Source organism: Mizuhopecten yessoensis, unplaced genomic scaffold (assembly GCF_002113885.1).
Source record: "Mizuhopecten yessoensis strain PY_sf001 unplaced genomic scaffold, ASM211388v2 scaffold1945, whole genome shotgun sequence".
Taxonomy (NCBI): domain Eukaryota; kingdom Metazoa; phylum Mollusca; class Bivalvia; order Pectinida; family Pectinidae; genus Mizuhopecten; species Mizuhopecten yessoensis.
In genome coordinates, this window is record NW_018404300.1 from 277,582 (window position 1) to 294,787 (window position 17,206).

The window sequence follows — 17,206 nt, forward strand, 5'->3', positions numbered from 1 at the left end:
CTCCTGTTTTCTGCCTTTCTGCGACTTATTACCTTCCGTTGCTAGTCTCCAATTTTTCATTTCAAGTCAATTTTATTGTACCAAAATGTGAACAAATGGATTAGGCACAGGTATTGCCTATAAATGCTCTTTCTCTTCACCTTTAACATTGCCCACTTCTAAAAGATAGAATATGATGAAGCATCAACACTAAATATTCCGTAATGGTAAACTTTTATTGGTTTACATGTTTGAGGTGGCTAGGCCGACCGTCATCACAATCATTTGCTGGAACTGTACTGTTAGTACTTCGGTATCCACCTCAGATCCTTTGTGTTTGTGGGTTGTTGAATTCAATAAACCAATGCTTCATTTTTCAACATTTATCCCGACATTATTATGAGTATATATTTTTTTCACTTTTCAGTTCCTATATCTTTGATTAGGACATGTATGGACGTGTTCCGTTATCTTGACATACCAAATAATCACCTCACTTATTACATATAGTGCTTAAGACAATGTAACTTCTAGCAGCTGATAGTAAATATCAGCTCATACCTTATACCGTTGATTTTATGTTGTCCCTTGAAATGTTTAATTTCATTGTATAAAACATGTATATAAAATTACATAGCCGGGAATATTTACTCACAGGAAGCCTGTCATTGTACATGTTTGAAAGGAATCTTTCAGGTCACTTCGCACATAAAATGTTTCCAGCTGGAAAGAAAGAAAACGAAAAATGAACTATCATCATATTAAAATATTCGTCCATTGAAATTGTTATTTTGGGTGTTGGCAACTTTGACGTTATCTTATAGCAAGTTTTGTAACCTGAGATGATGTTTACACTGCCTGTATTGACATATTTGGGTTTTTGTTGAGCTATTTTTCCATGGGACCATAAAAGATTGTTTTTATAAATGATTAAGTGACATACATTTTTACAGAATGCTCGTGCCAGGCCGGACGCTCGTGCTGAGTTAATGTCCTTGAGATTGTTGGTGTATGTAAGGTTGTACAGATATACGGTCAGTTCTGCTATCATGGTCTGGTCAGCTGTCAACACAATCAAATTCATTAATAATGAAGATAATAAAAATGTATTATTTAATTTTAACGTTTTATGATGACGCTGTGATATGTAAAACTACACAAGAAATATCTACAAATAATGATACACAGTCCTTACTGCTGCTACTGCATATTTGAAAAGCACAAAAAAAGAGAGTTCTAAAATGCATGTATATTATATGGCACAAGCCGTCACGAATAGAGATCCTTGATAAAGGTCAAAGGGCACACTAATTATCAAGTTAAATTGTAATAACTTTAATGAATTGGTGTGTATTACCAAGCCGCCTTAGAAATGGTTTTATCATGTTTTCTTTGTTGGTGTCTTTTTTTAATATTACTTAATAAAATTAATGTTTGAACATAGCCAATGTTGTTTACGATCAACTGAGTGTGCGCATGCGTAGTTAACGTTACTTACGAGCCGGGGTGCTTGGCGTTGGTTTTATTGTAGTGGTAGAGGCTGGTCCGAGGTCAATCCCTACGTCTATGATATCAACGTTTCCGCCATCAAAGGGCTCAATTAAAAGTGTTCCGATCATCCTCAGTTCGATGTCATTCACTCGGATCTTTTTGGATTTATCTTTTATCACTTGTATCACGTGATTCTGCATGAGTGGGTATCGTTTACCCTTAAATTGCACGTGAGTATTCACTGTGACGGGGTTATTTCTAAAACATGATGATCAAAACATGTATAAAACGAACATATGATACATTTTATCAATATATCCAATTGTATATAATGGACTAGCAATAAGGGAACCAAATGATGCAATTTATAAATAATTGAATAAAACAAAACATAACTTACCCAAATCCTTGCACCTCACAATTATAATACCGGTGACTAAGCAGGCTTGTGCGGAAAATTTTCTTTATCTATAAATACAAATGGAGATATGAATGGATATGAAATAATCATCTACTCAATAAACATATAAGATTATGTTTGAAAGAAAAACAAGCGACTCTGAAAATTAAAATCGGTGTGAATGGTATATAACTAATGCAGTCAGGACACGTTCTACAAATTACCGTTTAAAATATTGCCACAAAAGTATTCTCTTAAAATAGAAGATATCAACTCACATCCTCACAGAATGGCAGAGAGTGACGTAGATATTCGTTAGAGAAGTTAAACGCCAGATCATCAGTCCACGTCAGGTTAAACACGCGTACCGTCAGATTTATCATCACCGCATCTAAACAAAAAACCATATGATCCTCATTGTCAATAAGATAGGAAATATTACAAATGCATGCAGCAACATAGTGGAATATTGTTGATATATTATTTCGTCATCATTACAATGTTCGTGTAGTTATTGTGTCAATGAAATAAAAGTATGACTATATGCAATAATATCTCTTTTACAGTTAAGGACAAAAGTACCGAAGTTTTTCATTTATTTATTGGAATAGTGTATACTCATTCAAAATACATTGAGAACTATACCTATTGTCGTTAACATACTGGAAATGCTGTGACCGGCGTTACTTATCTTTGGTTTAATATCCTTTCTGTGATTCCACATTCTGCTATGAATAGCCTTACTAACGGTCACATGTCTTATACAGGGGTACCTACCCATACCATCTCTCTATATTTAAGGGAGTCCCATAATGTTTGATCATCTTTTCTTGCAGTTAAAATCAGCAGTTTGCTTTTCCCCCCACATTGAATTAAATCATACTTTGAATAATGACGTAATACTCTAGCCAAATATGAGTCGTTATAATAACTATTTAGACATTTCCAGATTTAGCCACGCGCCACGAGATTTTCTCCGTGAAGAACAGGTGCTAAGTTCCGTACCTATGACACCGTAATCCGGGATTGGCGTCGGCGGCATGGGAACCCTCATATTAGTGATATCTACAACAAAGTCTCGTATCAACATCACATGGAAGCCGTCCTTAAATCTCTTTCTCGTTCTGTCTCGTAACGTCCGCATTATCTCCCCTTCCGTGACGAGACCCGCGAAAGACAGGTCGAAATCCACCATCACAGTTTTCCCGCTTTGTGTCCTAGAAGAAAGAGTGATAGTTGTGATATTGAGATTTGTTGAAGAAAAGAAGCATGTTACAAACAATAGATTTAGTTGAATGCTTAAAGTTAAGATGATCAATATACTGTAAATTAATAATGCTTATTTTTAATCCCCGAGTCAATTCGAGATGAGAATTCCTGATATTGAGTCAAGTACATCTTAACAAGGTATGTATTCTTGCAATTATTCATTTTGCGAAATAAATTCTTTCGTTGACATCGTTTTAAGAAAAATAAAAATATTCATAAGCGTAAAATTAATAATTTTAGAAAAGTATATAACATAATGATATTTAAACGACTGTAGCCTAATTATATCATTTATTTACCTTTCTGTTAGAGAGTTTCAGCATCGTACATTGGAATTATAATGACATGGTAAGCAACCGGAATGGTAGTGACATAGAAGGAAGCAACCGGAATGGTAGTGACATGGTAGGGAGCAGCCGGAATGGTAGTGACATGGTAGGGAGCAGCCGGAATGGTAACAACAAGGTAGGGAGTAGCCGTAATGGTAATGACATGGTAAGCAACCGGAATGGTAGTGACATGGTAGGGAGCAGCCGGAATGATAGAGACATGGTAGGGAGGAGCCGTAATGGTAATGACATGGGAGGGAGCAGCCGGAATGATAGAGACATGGTAGGGAGGAGCCGTAATGGTAATGACATGGTAGAGAGCAGCCGGAATGATAGAGACATGGTAGGGAGGAGCCGTAATGGTAGTGACATGGTAGGGAGCAGCCGGAATGGTAACAACAAGGTAGGGAGTAGCCGTAATGGTAATGACATGGTAAGCAACCGGTATGGTAGTGACATAGTAGGGAGCAGCCGGAACGGTAATGACATGGTAGGGAGCAGCCGGAATGGTAGTGACATTGTAGGGAGCAGCCGGAATGATAGAGACATGGTACGGAGCAGCCGGAATGGTAGTGACATGGTAGGGAGCAGCCGGAACGGTAATGACATGGTAAGCAACCGGAATGGAAGTGACATGGTAGGGAGCAACCGGAATGGTAGTGACATGGTAGGGAGCAGCCGGAACGGCAATGACATGGGAAGCAACCGGAATGGTAGTGACATGGGAGGGAGCAGCCGGAATGGTAGTGACATGGTAGGGAGAAGCCGGAATGGTAGTGACATGGTAGGGAGCAACCGGAATGGGAGTGACATGGTCAGGAACCGGAATGGTAATGACATGGGAGGGAGCAGCCGGAATGGTAGTGACATGGGAGGGAGCAGCCGGAATGGTAGTGACATGGTAGGGATCAGCCGGAATGATAGTGACATGGTAGGGAGCCGCCGTAATGGTAGTGACATGGTAGGGAGCAGCCGGAATAATAGAGACATGGAAGGGAGCAGCCGGAATGGTAGTGACATGCTAGGGAGCAGCCGGAATGGTAGTGACATGGTCAGGAACCGGAATGGGAATGACATGGTAGGGAGCAGCCGGAATGGTAGGGACATGGTAGGGAGCAGCCGGAATGGTAGTGACATGGGAGGGAGCAGCCGGAACGGTAATGACATGGTAAGCAACCGGAATGGTAGTGACATAGTAGGGAGCAGCCGGAATGGTAATGACATGGTAAGCAACCGGAATGGTAGTGACATAGTAGGGAGCAGCCGGAACGGTAATGACATGGTAAGCAGCCGGAATGGTAGTGACATGGTAGGGAGCAACCGGAATGGTAATGACATGGTAAGGAACCGGAATGGTAGTGACATGGTAGGGAGCAACCTGAATGGTAGTGACATGGTCAGGAACCGGAATGGTAATGACATGGGAGGGAGCAGCCGGAATGGTAGTGACATGGGAGGGAGCAGCCGGAATGGTAGTGACATGGGAGGGAGCAGCCGGAACGGTAATGACATGGTAAGCAACTGGAATGGTAGTGACATGGTAGGGAGCAACCGGAATGGTAGTGACATGGTCAGGAACCGGAATGGTAATGACATGGTAGGGAGCAGCCGGAATGGTAGTGACATGGTAGGGAGCAGCCGGAATGGTAAATGACATGATAGGAAGCAACCGGAATAGTAGCGACTGAGATAGGGGGCAACTAAAATGGTAGTGATAACTGGGTAAGGAGGCAACTGGAATGGTAATGACTGGGTAATGGGGCAACTGGAATGGTAATGACTGGGTAAGGGAGCAGCTGGAATGGTAATGGCGAGTAAGGGGTCAACCGAAATGGTAATGACTGGGTAATGGGGCAACTGGAATGGGAATAACTGGGGAAGGGGGCAACTGGTATGGTAATAGCTGGGTAAGGGGGCAACTGGAATGGTAATAACGGGGTAAGGGGGCAACTGGTAGGGTAATAACTGGGTAAGGGGGTAGCGGGGATGGTAATAACTGGGTAAGGGGGTAACTTGAATGGTAATAACTGGGTAAGGGGGGACCTGGAATGGTAATGACTGGGTAAGGGAGCAGCTGGAATGGTAATGACTGGGTAATGAGGCAACTGGAATGGTAATGACTGGGTAAGGGGGTAACTGGAATGGTAATAACTGGGTAAGGGGGGAACTGGAATGGTAATGACTGGGTAAGGGAGCAGCTGGAATGGTAATGGCGAGTAAGGGGTCAACCGAAATGGTAATGACTGGGTAATGGGACAACTGGAATGGTAATGACTGGGTAATGGGGCAACTGGAATGGTAATGACTGGGTAATGGGGCAACTGGAATGGGAATTACTGGGTAAGGGGGTAACTGGAATGGTAATAACTGGGTAAGGGGGGAACTGGAATGGTAATGACTGGGTAAGGGAGCAGCTGGAATGGTAATGGCGAGTAAGGGGTCAACCGAAATGGTAATGACTGGGTAAGGGGGCAACTGGAATGGTAATGACTGAAGTTATACGCCTTATTATACAACAAACACCTTTTAAGAAACGATACTTCAGATCAAAAGAAGCAATTACAATATCAGTACTTACCCCAGTATGCCTGAACACTGGCAGGCGATAGGATTTGGATTTATTCTGAAAATGGAGACAGCAGGAAAACATTTTGATTTTTATCATTTTCATAGGAGACTTCACAGGGTAATAACACCATCAAATAACTTCGATATTTAACAAAATAATATCTAATGAATTTAATAATTAAAAATCATGTTATTGAATTATCATTATGATATGAAAAAGTGTCTTACGAACATTGTCCGTTATTTCAGTGTGTGAGAGATTTGCTCAATTATCACCTGTTACTTACGTGGTAAAGAAAAACTGTGTTATTTATAGCTTTTAATTTATATGTCATTTATTATTACTGCTTGTATAGCATCGAATGTAAGAGAAGAATGCCAGTGTCTCCTTACTCTAATAGTAGACTGGATGAACAGGTGTTGGAGATGGCTAATTATTATGTAATTGTATAATTGTTCTTTTTACATGTGACACTTTAATAAACTTTTTTCAATCGAATTTTTTTTTTGTAATTAATCATTATTTATTTTTGTTACCTGAGAGCTTTTACACTGCAGGCCCGGTACTTGTCAGAAATGAAGCCGGCATTCTCAAAGTATTTATCCACCTATAATACAAAAGGGTCGTCATGCTAACGGGTTTATCCACTGATTTCATACACATTATTATACAGCATTGTTTGACCTTAAATATCGACACATCCGAGAAATACGTAGTCTACCACCTCGTATAGTAACTAAAGATAATCATTATTTTTTCATATTCTATTTTTATTTTTTCATCAAATTCTATTTTTATTTTAACAGAAAGTGGTAAATAATATTGTACAAGGAGTCTGTTTAAGTATGACATCGTTGTCTTTTAAGATTAATCTTTTTTCCGTTTACAATAATCTCTGCTTTCGTTCTTTGTAAAAAAAAAAAAAAAAAAAACTGAATGCAAACACGATCTGTACACATACACCTAGGGATGATAGCAGTTACATGTACGGTTGTATCTATTCTGACGTTTTATCGACTTTTTTTTATGTCGGTCTGTCGTCGATTAACGTCAGAACTCCGGACCTCTATAATATGCGGGAAATATGCGACCCGCGCCCGGAGCGCACTTCAAAATGATATTTTAGAAACAAATCGTCACTTTCACACACATGTCGCACATGGATCGAAAGATCTATTCTTTATGCACAAGATGAACATACATAACATGCCTCAAACAACCAATACAATCACTAAAAACATATTTTTTCAAATTTACTCTGTTTTACTCTAGTTTTTTGATAGCCCCGCCTTCTAATGCCACGTGACTAAAATCTCGCCGGCCTACGTCATAACGTTGGGAAATACCTTCGGTAACGCGAGATCTCGTCAAGTCATGTGACATTGCTCATGGCCTAATTTCCATTAAAAACATGGGTTGGTATAGAAAACGTTGGAAAATACTTTTCGTAATGATCTTTGAAACATGTTATTGATACCACCTAGTGCATAAAGAATAGATCTTTCGATCCATGTGCGACATGTGTGTGAAAGTGACGATTTGTTTCTAAAATATCAGTTTGAAGTGCGCTCCGGGCGCGTGTCCCATATTTCCCGCATATTATAGAGGGCTGGAGTTCTGACGTTAATCGACGACAGACCGATATGAAAAAAGTCGTTAAAACGTCAGAATAATTCGGACTAGATTGTATCGTTCTTTATATGATAAGGTAAAAACAACCAAATGTAAAGAGTACTAAATAAAGTATTCTTAAATATTCGGTTATATACGGTCCTATACTGGTATATATCATATATTATCAGGTGACTAAATAGTGGGATAATCAGATTAACGCAAGCTTAATAGTGTGACAATTAAAGTGAAGTGCAGGTAGTGGCTCAAATGTGGTGACTAGATAGTGGGGCAAACAGATTAACGGAAGCCTAATAGTGTGACAATTAAAGTGAAGAGCAGGTTGTGGCTTAGTCAGAGGTGCTGACTAGATAGTGGGACAAACAGATTAAAGCAAGCTTAATAGTGTGACAATAAAAGCGAAGAGCAGCTAGTGGCTTAGTCAGAGCTGGTGACTAGATAGTGGGACAAACAGATCAACTGAAGCATAATAGTGAGACAATTAAAGCGAAGAGCAGGTAGTGGCTCAAAGGTGCTGACAAGATAGTGGGACAAACAGATTGACGCAAGCTTAATAGTGAGATAATTAAAGCAAAGAGCAGGTTGTGGCTCAAAGATGGTAACTAGATATGGGGGCAATCAATTAAGTCGCGACTTGATAGTGGCAGAGGTATTCCAGTAGTGTTAGGATAGAGTGAAAACATATTAGTGGTGAATGGATATTAAGAAACACCACAGAAGAAACATCAGAGAGGGATGGCTGGATAATGACCTATCCTAATTAATGGTAGTGGGAGGCTAGAGAGGAAGTGACTTGATTGGCTAGGCTGTAGATACAAAAAAAACCTGAATTTATCTTTTATTTATTCCATTCCTATGGATATCATCATCATTGCTAGTTTCATATCAATTGAGAATATACACGTTATATGTTTGTTTCTTTACCTTAGAACACTGACCTTAGATACACTACCACAGAACACCCTTACCCATCCTATCATTGACCTCGTATTACAGGAATCATCATAAAACTCACGATATATAATATTATTAGTGATGTCACGAACAACTCGAGTGATTCTGACCAATGAGCGTGCCGTTTAGATCCTGTCGTGAGATTCCTGTGTGACATGTTAATTATCGACCATGATATGCGTCACTTGGTCCACTGATCCGTTTCCCAGGGGACGTTTACGGCGTTGTTATTGGTGTGGTCATTGCTCGGCAATAATTCGGCCATCACAATACTACTAATCCATCAAGTGACCAGTCAAGCACCCCCAGCTTTAATTGGAGTCGTTACATATATGTACTACTGTCTGCAAATTTATGCTATCAATTTTGGTTTTGTTTTATTATTATTTCTTAATTATATATATATATATATATATATATAAAATAAAAAGTGATTAAATGTCCATGTGAAGGAAGTAAATATAGAAAAAATAAAATTAACGACCGACTAAAAAACTATATTCTTTAAGAGAGTGTTTCATACACTTTCATATTTATAAGGTGTGTCTGTGTGTCTGACGGGTGCCACGTCTGGTTAAGTAAAGGCACCGCCACATTGGCCGTGTGTGTGTCTGAAAGAGGTAAACAGGGGCCATGTTATAATATCAACACACCTCATACAGTAAACAATATATATATATATATATATATATATATATATATTTTAATTAACGACTTCAACTTTTCAACCAAAAAGTCGGTACCTATCTAGCTAATACACAATCAAATGTAGCAAATATCGTGGCATTCAATTTAAAAACGATATGAAGAAATATGCCTAATTATGCTATTAACACGTAAAAAAGAATCACCTGCCTGCAACATTGCTAGATTCTTACCTCTGAGCAGAACGGGTCTGCTATGTTCTTGAAGTGCGCAGAGGACATGTTGGCCATTTCCGGGTGCCACGTCTGGTTAAGTAAAGGCACCGCCACATTGGCCGTGTGTGTGTCTGAAAGAGGTGAACAGGGGCCATGTTATAATATCAACACACCTCATACAGTAAACAAAATATATTATAACCTGTACAACACACCTCATACAGTAAACAAAATATCTTATAAACTAACAAAACACCTATAAGTAAACACGGCATCTTTAAAAGTGCACAAGATGTGAAGTACACACGATATCTTATAATCTAGAAGAGATATCTGCATAATATATATTATTAATTGCTTTAATTTTAAATTGCTCGAACTAAAAAAATATTTGTGATATATTTTCCCAATAGGTCATTCGTTGCACTATTTTTTTTAAAAAAGCCATGTGATAAAACCAATAGTCTAGAGGATATTTACAACGATATTTCATAACGTTTATGGTATGCATCCTTATAAATATGAAAGTGTATGAAACACTCTTTGGAAAATATATAGATATCTCATACACATTTTTCAATATGTAATAAACACGAGATCTTTCTTATATACTTTGTTCAAGCGATAACCCTTAGTGTTTATAAGATATCTTATGCAGCGAACAATAAAGTGAGATATATTGTTTGTTCGTTACTTTTACAACGATTAATTAATGGGACATTTCAAGTCGATTAGTTCTCAAAATTGAGATGTTTGATACAAGTGTGACCAGTTAGGTCAAACAACAGGAATATATATGTAGGTACAATGTATAATGTAGAATATAGAGTGTCATGCTGTTGATATAAGACGGTGTAAGAGTCGGGGTGTGTCAAAGGTTATGCGAGTGTGAAGATTGAGATTTGATTACCACGTAACTTACTTGGACTGTAGTACCCAGGAGCTAAAAGGTAAAGAAAAGATAAAATGATTAAAATGTAAATCCAGTTTTATACTGAGCCTTCTTAAGCGAGTTATATTTCATCACTACATCTCATTCGGGTAAGGTTTAGGGCCCAAGGATAAAACACACACGTTCCTGCCACATAGTGTGATTAACATGCTGGGTAAATTTACCCCACAACTACGTCTATATAATGTGTACCAACACGAATCTTACCATATTTAGTGAAACAAACGCGGTAATAGTATGTTAAAGTCTGTGATAGTGTAAGCAGGGGCGGGTCCAGAATTTTTTCAGAGGAGTGTAACCATTCCAGATTTGCATTTACTTTCTGACGCATGTGATATGAGCCAAGACATGTTGCACAAAATTAAGTTATTTTTATTATACCTTTCTTGGCCTTGTTCTTTTTCAAGGGTCTCTATTTAAATATTTCCTCAATTCTTTTTTGCTCGACTTGTTCCAGTAAAATGCTTGAGTTAAATGAATCATTAAGATTACTTTGTTTACTTATTTCAATTTTCTAAAGAAAACAATATCCAAGTTTCTAATAAAAAATATACTACAAAAATGTACAAGTACTCAGAAACAGCTGTAATAACCCGTACGATTGTGGTATTAGGTATGTTAATATGATCTCGTTTAATATATAAGAAGTCTGAGGTCCTCGACACAGATTTTCGGGAACTCTCATCTAGTCATTGTGTCATCTTCCAACTCATCCTTTCGAGGTGGATACATTATAATCCAACAACGACCATTCATCAGCCCTACCACACCGCGGTTCTACCTCTACCTACCTGCCAGCGTCCTGTCACGGTTCGTGACCTCTAGACAGGGTCAAGCCCCGATGTCATACTGCACTTACCGCAGTCACAGCAGCGCCTGACCCCTAACGTTAACGGTTAGATTACAGAGAGTGATATACATTAATTATACACACACCCTGTGATGTCATTTTGTTTTGGCATAGGCGTGCATGTCACGTGAAGTGACCACAGCGTTGTAATAACGCAACGAATAAATCACAATGTTCCATTGGTTAATTTAAATATGAATATATTTTTTTGCCTAAATCATGCAGAAGCGAAACTTATTATATGTTATACCACGGACTTAGAATCTAATTCCGTGGTAATACATACTTTTGTGTGGTTAAAATTTTATATTGTTTAATAACTTAAGAACTCTGATCGATTGAGGTTTTATTTCTTCCTTTCAATATCTGTAGTTGACGTATTAATACAATTCGCCAGAACTACTTCTGAATTATTATCTTCTTTTGTTGTAATATCTGTGAATACTGTAGACAATAATTCAATCGCGTACTTCGAAAATTGTATTGTTTTGTAAATAAAGGTTGGAAGGCTCGCCATAGTAAAGTTGAGTAGGTTACAACAATTGGATGTCCAGCCTTTCGGTCCCAAGCATCACCGATGAGTCCTAGAAGGACGAAACAGCGGTGTGATGCTGTGTGGTTATCGTTTGCCATGCTGTATCTAATACCAAATGTATAAGGTACGGTCTCATCCACATTGTATGTGTCATAGTTTCATCTTTCATAAGCTCGTTAAGTAACGGATACATACTTTGTGATGTCACAGTTTGCCCTGTCTTGTGAAGTCATAGTACATGTACTTCACTAATGTGTTTTATATTTATTTATCGTTGGGAGGGGATTGAAGGATTATTTTGTCTTGATATTCCATAACAAACAGTAACCTGAGTGTATCATATTAGTATGCTTCAGATTAGATCTGGCCCTGTGGACGTTGGGTCCACGGAATACACCTGTCCCAAAGACAAGTGGGATGATAAGACGGCGAGTGACAGCGCGTGCGATACACCTTCGCCCTCGGCCTATAACAAATTTGAGCAGTCATTTCTCATTGTATATCCGAGCCGTTAATTTTTCACCACCAGACGGCGCTTCAGGCTCTATAACACATATAAGACTTTTACAGGTGATGCCACCTTCCGCCGAGGTCAACCCTCTAAAAATTTCGTAGCCTCCCTCGATGTTTATCTGTTACCTAGATCTCTCTCGTAATACCTACCGAGTTCTTCACTCTCTCTCTCTGACCATAAATTACATTTTTCCCTTCTTCGGCTTAGTAAACTCTGACTGCGTATAAATTAGCGTATACGCAATGGAAAAAAAGGCTCGGCGGATTGATACATGTTTCAAATATGGCGCCTTCTCGCTTCAGCGAGATAACCGTTTGATGACAGTCATTGTTTGGTTCCCTCAACATCCAGAAACATAAAACATAAGTGTGTCAATGCGTGTACATAACGACCGTTATAAATAAATAAGAACGTTCGAAGTGCCACTTATATTACCTAATTAAAAATTTCAAATCGATGAACAGAAGAAAAATAAAATAGTGTTGTTTACCCATATACCGATTTGTATTCACTGGAACTATAGTATCCTAGCAACCACTTCTACCGTGTCTACCATCGTAGCAACCCGCTTTGACTGTTTTCTTCTTTGTAAAGCATTTGTACATTATTGATGATGTAAATATAAGGATTGACCTTCATTTTGACGGTATAAACGTTATTATGAACGCAGTTGGTAACGAACATATTCTTTATTCTAGCGCGCACCATAAAAATGTTTGTTGCCAACTGCGTTCAAACTACCGTATACGCAGTCAAAATGAAGGTCAATCCTTAAATTATTAACATTTGGTGTGATTGACACCACGCGGCATTAATTTTCTGACGTAACGCATTATTGTGACTTCACATCTTCAATGAAGTAATATTTATAGATTATCGCACTATGTTTTTAGGGATTGTCGTGAGATCAATTTTCTCATCGCGAGCACGTGGATAAAACTCGAGAGGCAAACCGCAGCTGGACTCGAGATTTGATCCACGTGTGAGCAATGAGAAAACTGTTTGAACGACAAACCCTGAACATACTGTGTGATAAACTGTTTATCATCTTTTTACTACTATATCATATATTACTTCATTTACAAAAGTCAAGTAAACACCAAATTTTCCAAACTCTTTCTAGACTCAATGGTCATCGATAGCAAATCCTCGGCCTGTGATAAACGTAGACAAATAGAAGATTTAGGCGGAGGAATACCATGAACCTTAAAACTATGTAGAAAAAGTATTTTCTAAAAAGATCTTATCGTCATTGTCTTTTCCATATTCACATTTACGCTTAAAATGGTGTTTTTATTCTAACAATGTATTTTCGTAACTTTTCGTAACGTTTACAGGTTTATGACGAACTATTTTCTTGCGCGGATCACTTTTGTGTGGACACTATTTCCAGTTTCGAACGTCACCTGGCCCGAGCAGACGTTCTATATTGAGAAAAATGCGTACCCAAGTGTTCGGAAATGGGAAAATCCGTTCTCAAGTTCTTCTCAAGTTGTTCTCAAGTCGTTCTCAACTTCTTCTCATCCCGATACCCAATGATAACTGATTTACCATGCTACCGTTAGGTAGTACACTTTATATAGATGATAATATATATTCTGATCGGAGAAGTCATCCTAATATCATCTACTCGTTGAAGATTGTAAATTATCTTTGAGAAATCACTCACCCTATCAGATATTTTCAGATATAATTTTATCTCATGCCAACAAGGGGCTCCTGGAAGACAGGTATCAGAACAGTCCTTCGGATAGGACTCAAAGTCGCAGGTTCGTATTTCAATGCAATAGCAAAAATCTCTATGCGGATCAAAAAAGGATAAGCTAAGATCACTTGCAAACGTTGGATGAGCGAAATAACACCAATAATCCGAACGCTCAGTAACTATACTTACCGTCCATCAACAGGAAGTACACCAAGAGTCCCACACCGAACGCTATAAGTAACGCTCCCACAAGTAACAGGAGTACTAAACCGAGTCTCTTCTGTTTGTGTCTTTCACCGGATTTCAATTTCCTTTTGCTGTTTATTGATGAGTCACTGGCTGAGGTATTGTACATCTCGTTTCCCACCGCTAACCCCGGGCCTGAACCCAGGGTATTGTGGTTATTATAGTGATGATGGTGACGGTGTTTTTCTGTTCTGTGATAATTTCCAAATTCATCTTCATACCCGTCGTTGTCATGGTAGCGTCTCTGTAACTGGAAGAAACAATAACGTATGATAAAAGATGAAACGTGTAATAATATAATTGATTACAGAAATTATAGAGAGTATACAATTAAAACACTAGTAAGGATGTGATTTGTTGGCAGCTCTTTTGGCTTTTCAATTTACATTCCCATTGTATTACGATTGTATGCAAGTAAGAACACACACCACTTTTTCAAAGAGAAAGTTTTCGTGTATTTCCGTCATTTTTTCACAGTTACTATGTGCAGTTATTATCACAGGGGACTTAATCATAGAAAAAAATATCATCGAAAAATGATGATCAGGGGAGATAATCCTGGTCAACGTTTGACAGGGAACTTAATTAATCAAATGATGATCAAAGGAAGTAATTATGGTCAATCAAGTCAATCAAGGGTGGCCGGGTGGTGCAGTGGATAGTGCACTTGCCTTTCACCAAGGCGACCGGAGTTCGATACCCCGATCGGACGTGAAAAAGTATGGGGCCCACCTGTGGGTTTTCTCTGGGTACTCCGGTTTCCTCCCACAATAAGATGCGCTCTAACATCCGGGCCAACAATAGTGATTAATATAAGTTGAAATAACTTGTTTCATAATTGTTGTAAAATATATAAAGTTTATAATCAAGTACTATAGAGGAAGTAATTAAATTAGTACTAGGGGAGGGTATTTATGGTCAGTGATTGTCGATGGGAACTAATTAAGGTAAAGTACTGTAGATGAATAAGTTGATTTTGATTTCTGTTTAATGTATTGTCAACAGTGTGAGTCTTTTGTATCAAACATTATACAATTATGGACTTTTGTGCTGGTGAATGTGATGTGATATTAACCTGAAAAAGTTATATTGATCGAGGCCCGAGGTTAATATCACCTTTCCAGGTTCATATCACATCATATCTACCAACACAAAAGTCCATAACTGTTTTATTATATGCATCAACAAAAAATAAATAAAAAGGACATGCACTGCGTGTTCCGTGGCCTTATTTATGTTAACAGCCTCTTTAACTTCGAATAGTTTTGATTTTTTTTTCAGATTTAACGGAGGAGAAACGTTCGCCAGCAGCCATCTACTGTTATCGTCTGACAGATCGCGTTCAGGTCTAACTGTGCATGCGCTATGACAGGTTCCGGGGAATTTCCATATAAGCTATATTTAAAAATCGACATTCACCAGATAACCAGTCTACATGAGTTTTTTAGGACTGGTCACGTGTATAGGATCCGACCAATGTGATTGCGAGAAATTTTCAAGCATTTAATAAATATTTGTTTTTTAACTTGCTATGCATCCTTCCATTGCAATAAATTGAAGAAGGCAAATGTTGTTATGAGACTATAACAACATTTGCTATTGTAACGTCATCAATCTCTATTGTGACTTCATCGATTTCATTGTTGTCAAGACTTAATTTGCTGTTTGAAAACTGTTGAAAATAACTAAATGAGGCATAATTACTCTATCAAAATGTAAATATAAGCAATGAATGTTTTAGCAAATGATGTTATGGTCCTATAACACCCATTTCTATCTCTGACAAACTTACATAAAGCCCTACCGGGACTTATTAAGTTTGTCATCAATAGCAATGTGTGTTATAGGACCATAACAAAATTTGCTTAAACATTCCTTGCTTAACCAAACGACTTCTTCGTCAACGCATCAAATACCAACTGACGACACTTGTTAATGACACACAAAATACAAACTAAAATAGGACATAATAGAGAAGCTAGAACGTTTATAAAAACAGTACACACTACTGATCAGCCATTACCCTTCCATATGATAAGTAGGTTCTGAGAATGGAATCTCTTAATAAATTCTCTACAGTATGAGTCTGTCGTGGTGTTATAAATACATAGATGTTCTCTGTTGTATTTAGGCAGATAGGCAACTGCATTTACAGTATCCTGTCATTGACATGGACGCTATCCTCCCCCTCCCCAGGTTACAAATATCAAAATATCAAAGAATTTTGTGTATCCTCTGTTATTACATTTCCTGTGATGTTCTATACGTGTATGGACACGGTGTAAGACATGACATATTTTCCTCAGGAAGGCCATTACAAGTATTACCTGTCAGGCAAATTAATGACAAACCCTACGTCAGACGGTCCTGTGGAGTGGTCAGTGCATAATTCATTATGTGTGAGGTCAGGTGAAAAATTACCGTCAGACAAACGCTCGTACTTAACACAACCGGTGTTAGGCACAGAACAAACTCGAAAATAAAACTATACAGATTAACGGAACCGGATATTTAGTATTAAAGTAATTACATGATAAGATTCGCCTTGTTTTATTTGCGGAATTTGCAAGAAATACATCATTTGTAACAACAGCCTTTGGCGAATTTTGACTAGGTTCCCATGCTTTTTTTTTTATCAAACACAAACAATGTAAATGTTCTACAATAATGACACGAGTCTGGAAGTTTTTTTTAGAATATATTTCAGTGTATGTACTCGTGTTGTATTTGACGGCTAGATGACCCGATAATACGGAACACGAGGTCCGGGTTCGTTTCTAGTGTTTATCTTTGTATCGGTAAAGCACTTCCCTGACCGTGTAATGTTTCACGTGAACACGGTGCTACAGTGTAAGGGACCAAACATGTATGTAATACATCGTCATAAAACGGTCGTATACGTTACCGCCGAACATGTATTA

The 17,206-nt window shown here is 38.2% G+C and overlaps 1 protein-coding gene across 1 annotated transcript in view; it reads right to left on the reverse strand.

Annotated features, from left to right (window-relative positions):
• The window catches only part of LOC110442906, a 63,178-nt gene extending 48,781 nt beyond the window's left edge, over window positions 1-14,397 (reverse strand). Inside the window, exons 1-12 of the mRNA XM_021486785.1 lie at window positions 14,229-14,397; window positions 10,406-10,426; window positions 9,502-9,614; window positions 6,574-6,644; window positions 4,544-5,264; window positions 3,468-4,489; window positions 2,876-3,087; window positions 2,149-2,261; window positions 1,871-1,938; window positions 1,478-1,728; window positions 923-1,041; window positions 635-702 (exon numbers count right to left, since the gene is read on the reverse strand). Coding sequence (XP_021342460.1) covers window positions 635-702; window positions 923-1,041; window positions 1,478-1,728; window positions 1,871-1,938; window positions 2,149-2,261; window positions 2,876-3,087; window positions 3,468-4,489; window positions 4,544-5,264; window positions 6,574-6,644; window positions 9,502-9,614; window positions 10,406-10,426; window positions 14,229-14,394 — 2,945 coding nt within the window. The 5' untranslated portion in view covers window positions 14,395-14,397. The remainder of the gene's footprint in view (window positions 1-634; window positions 703-922; window positions 1,042-1,477; window positions 1,729-1,870; window positions 1,939-2,148; window positions 2,262-2,875; window positions 3,088-3,467; window positions 4,490-4,543; window positions 5,265-6,573; window positions 6,645-9,501; window positions 9,615-10,405; window positions 10,427-14,228) is intronic.
• Window positions 14,398-17,206: the final 2,809 nt, after the last annotated feature.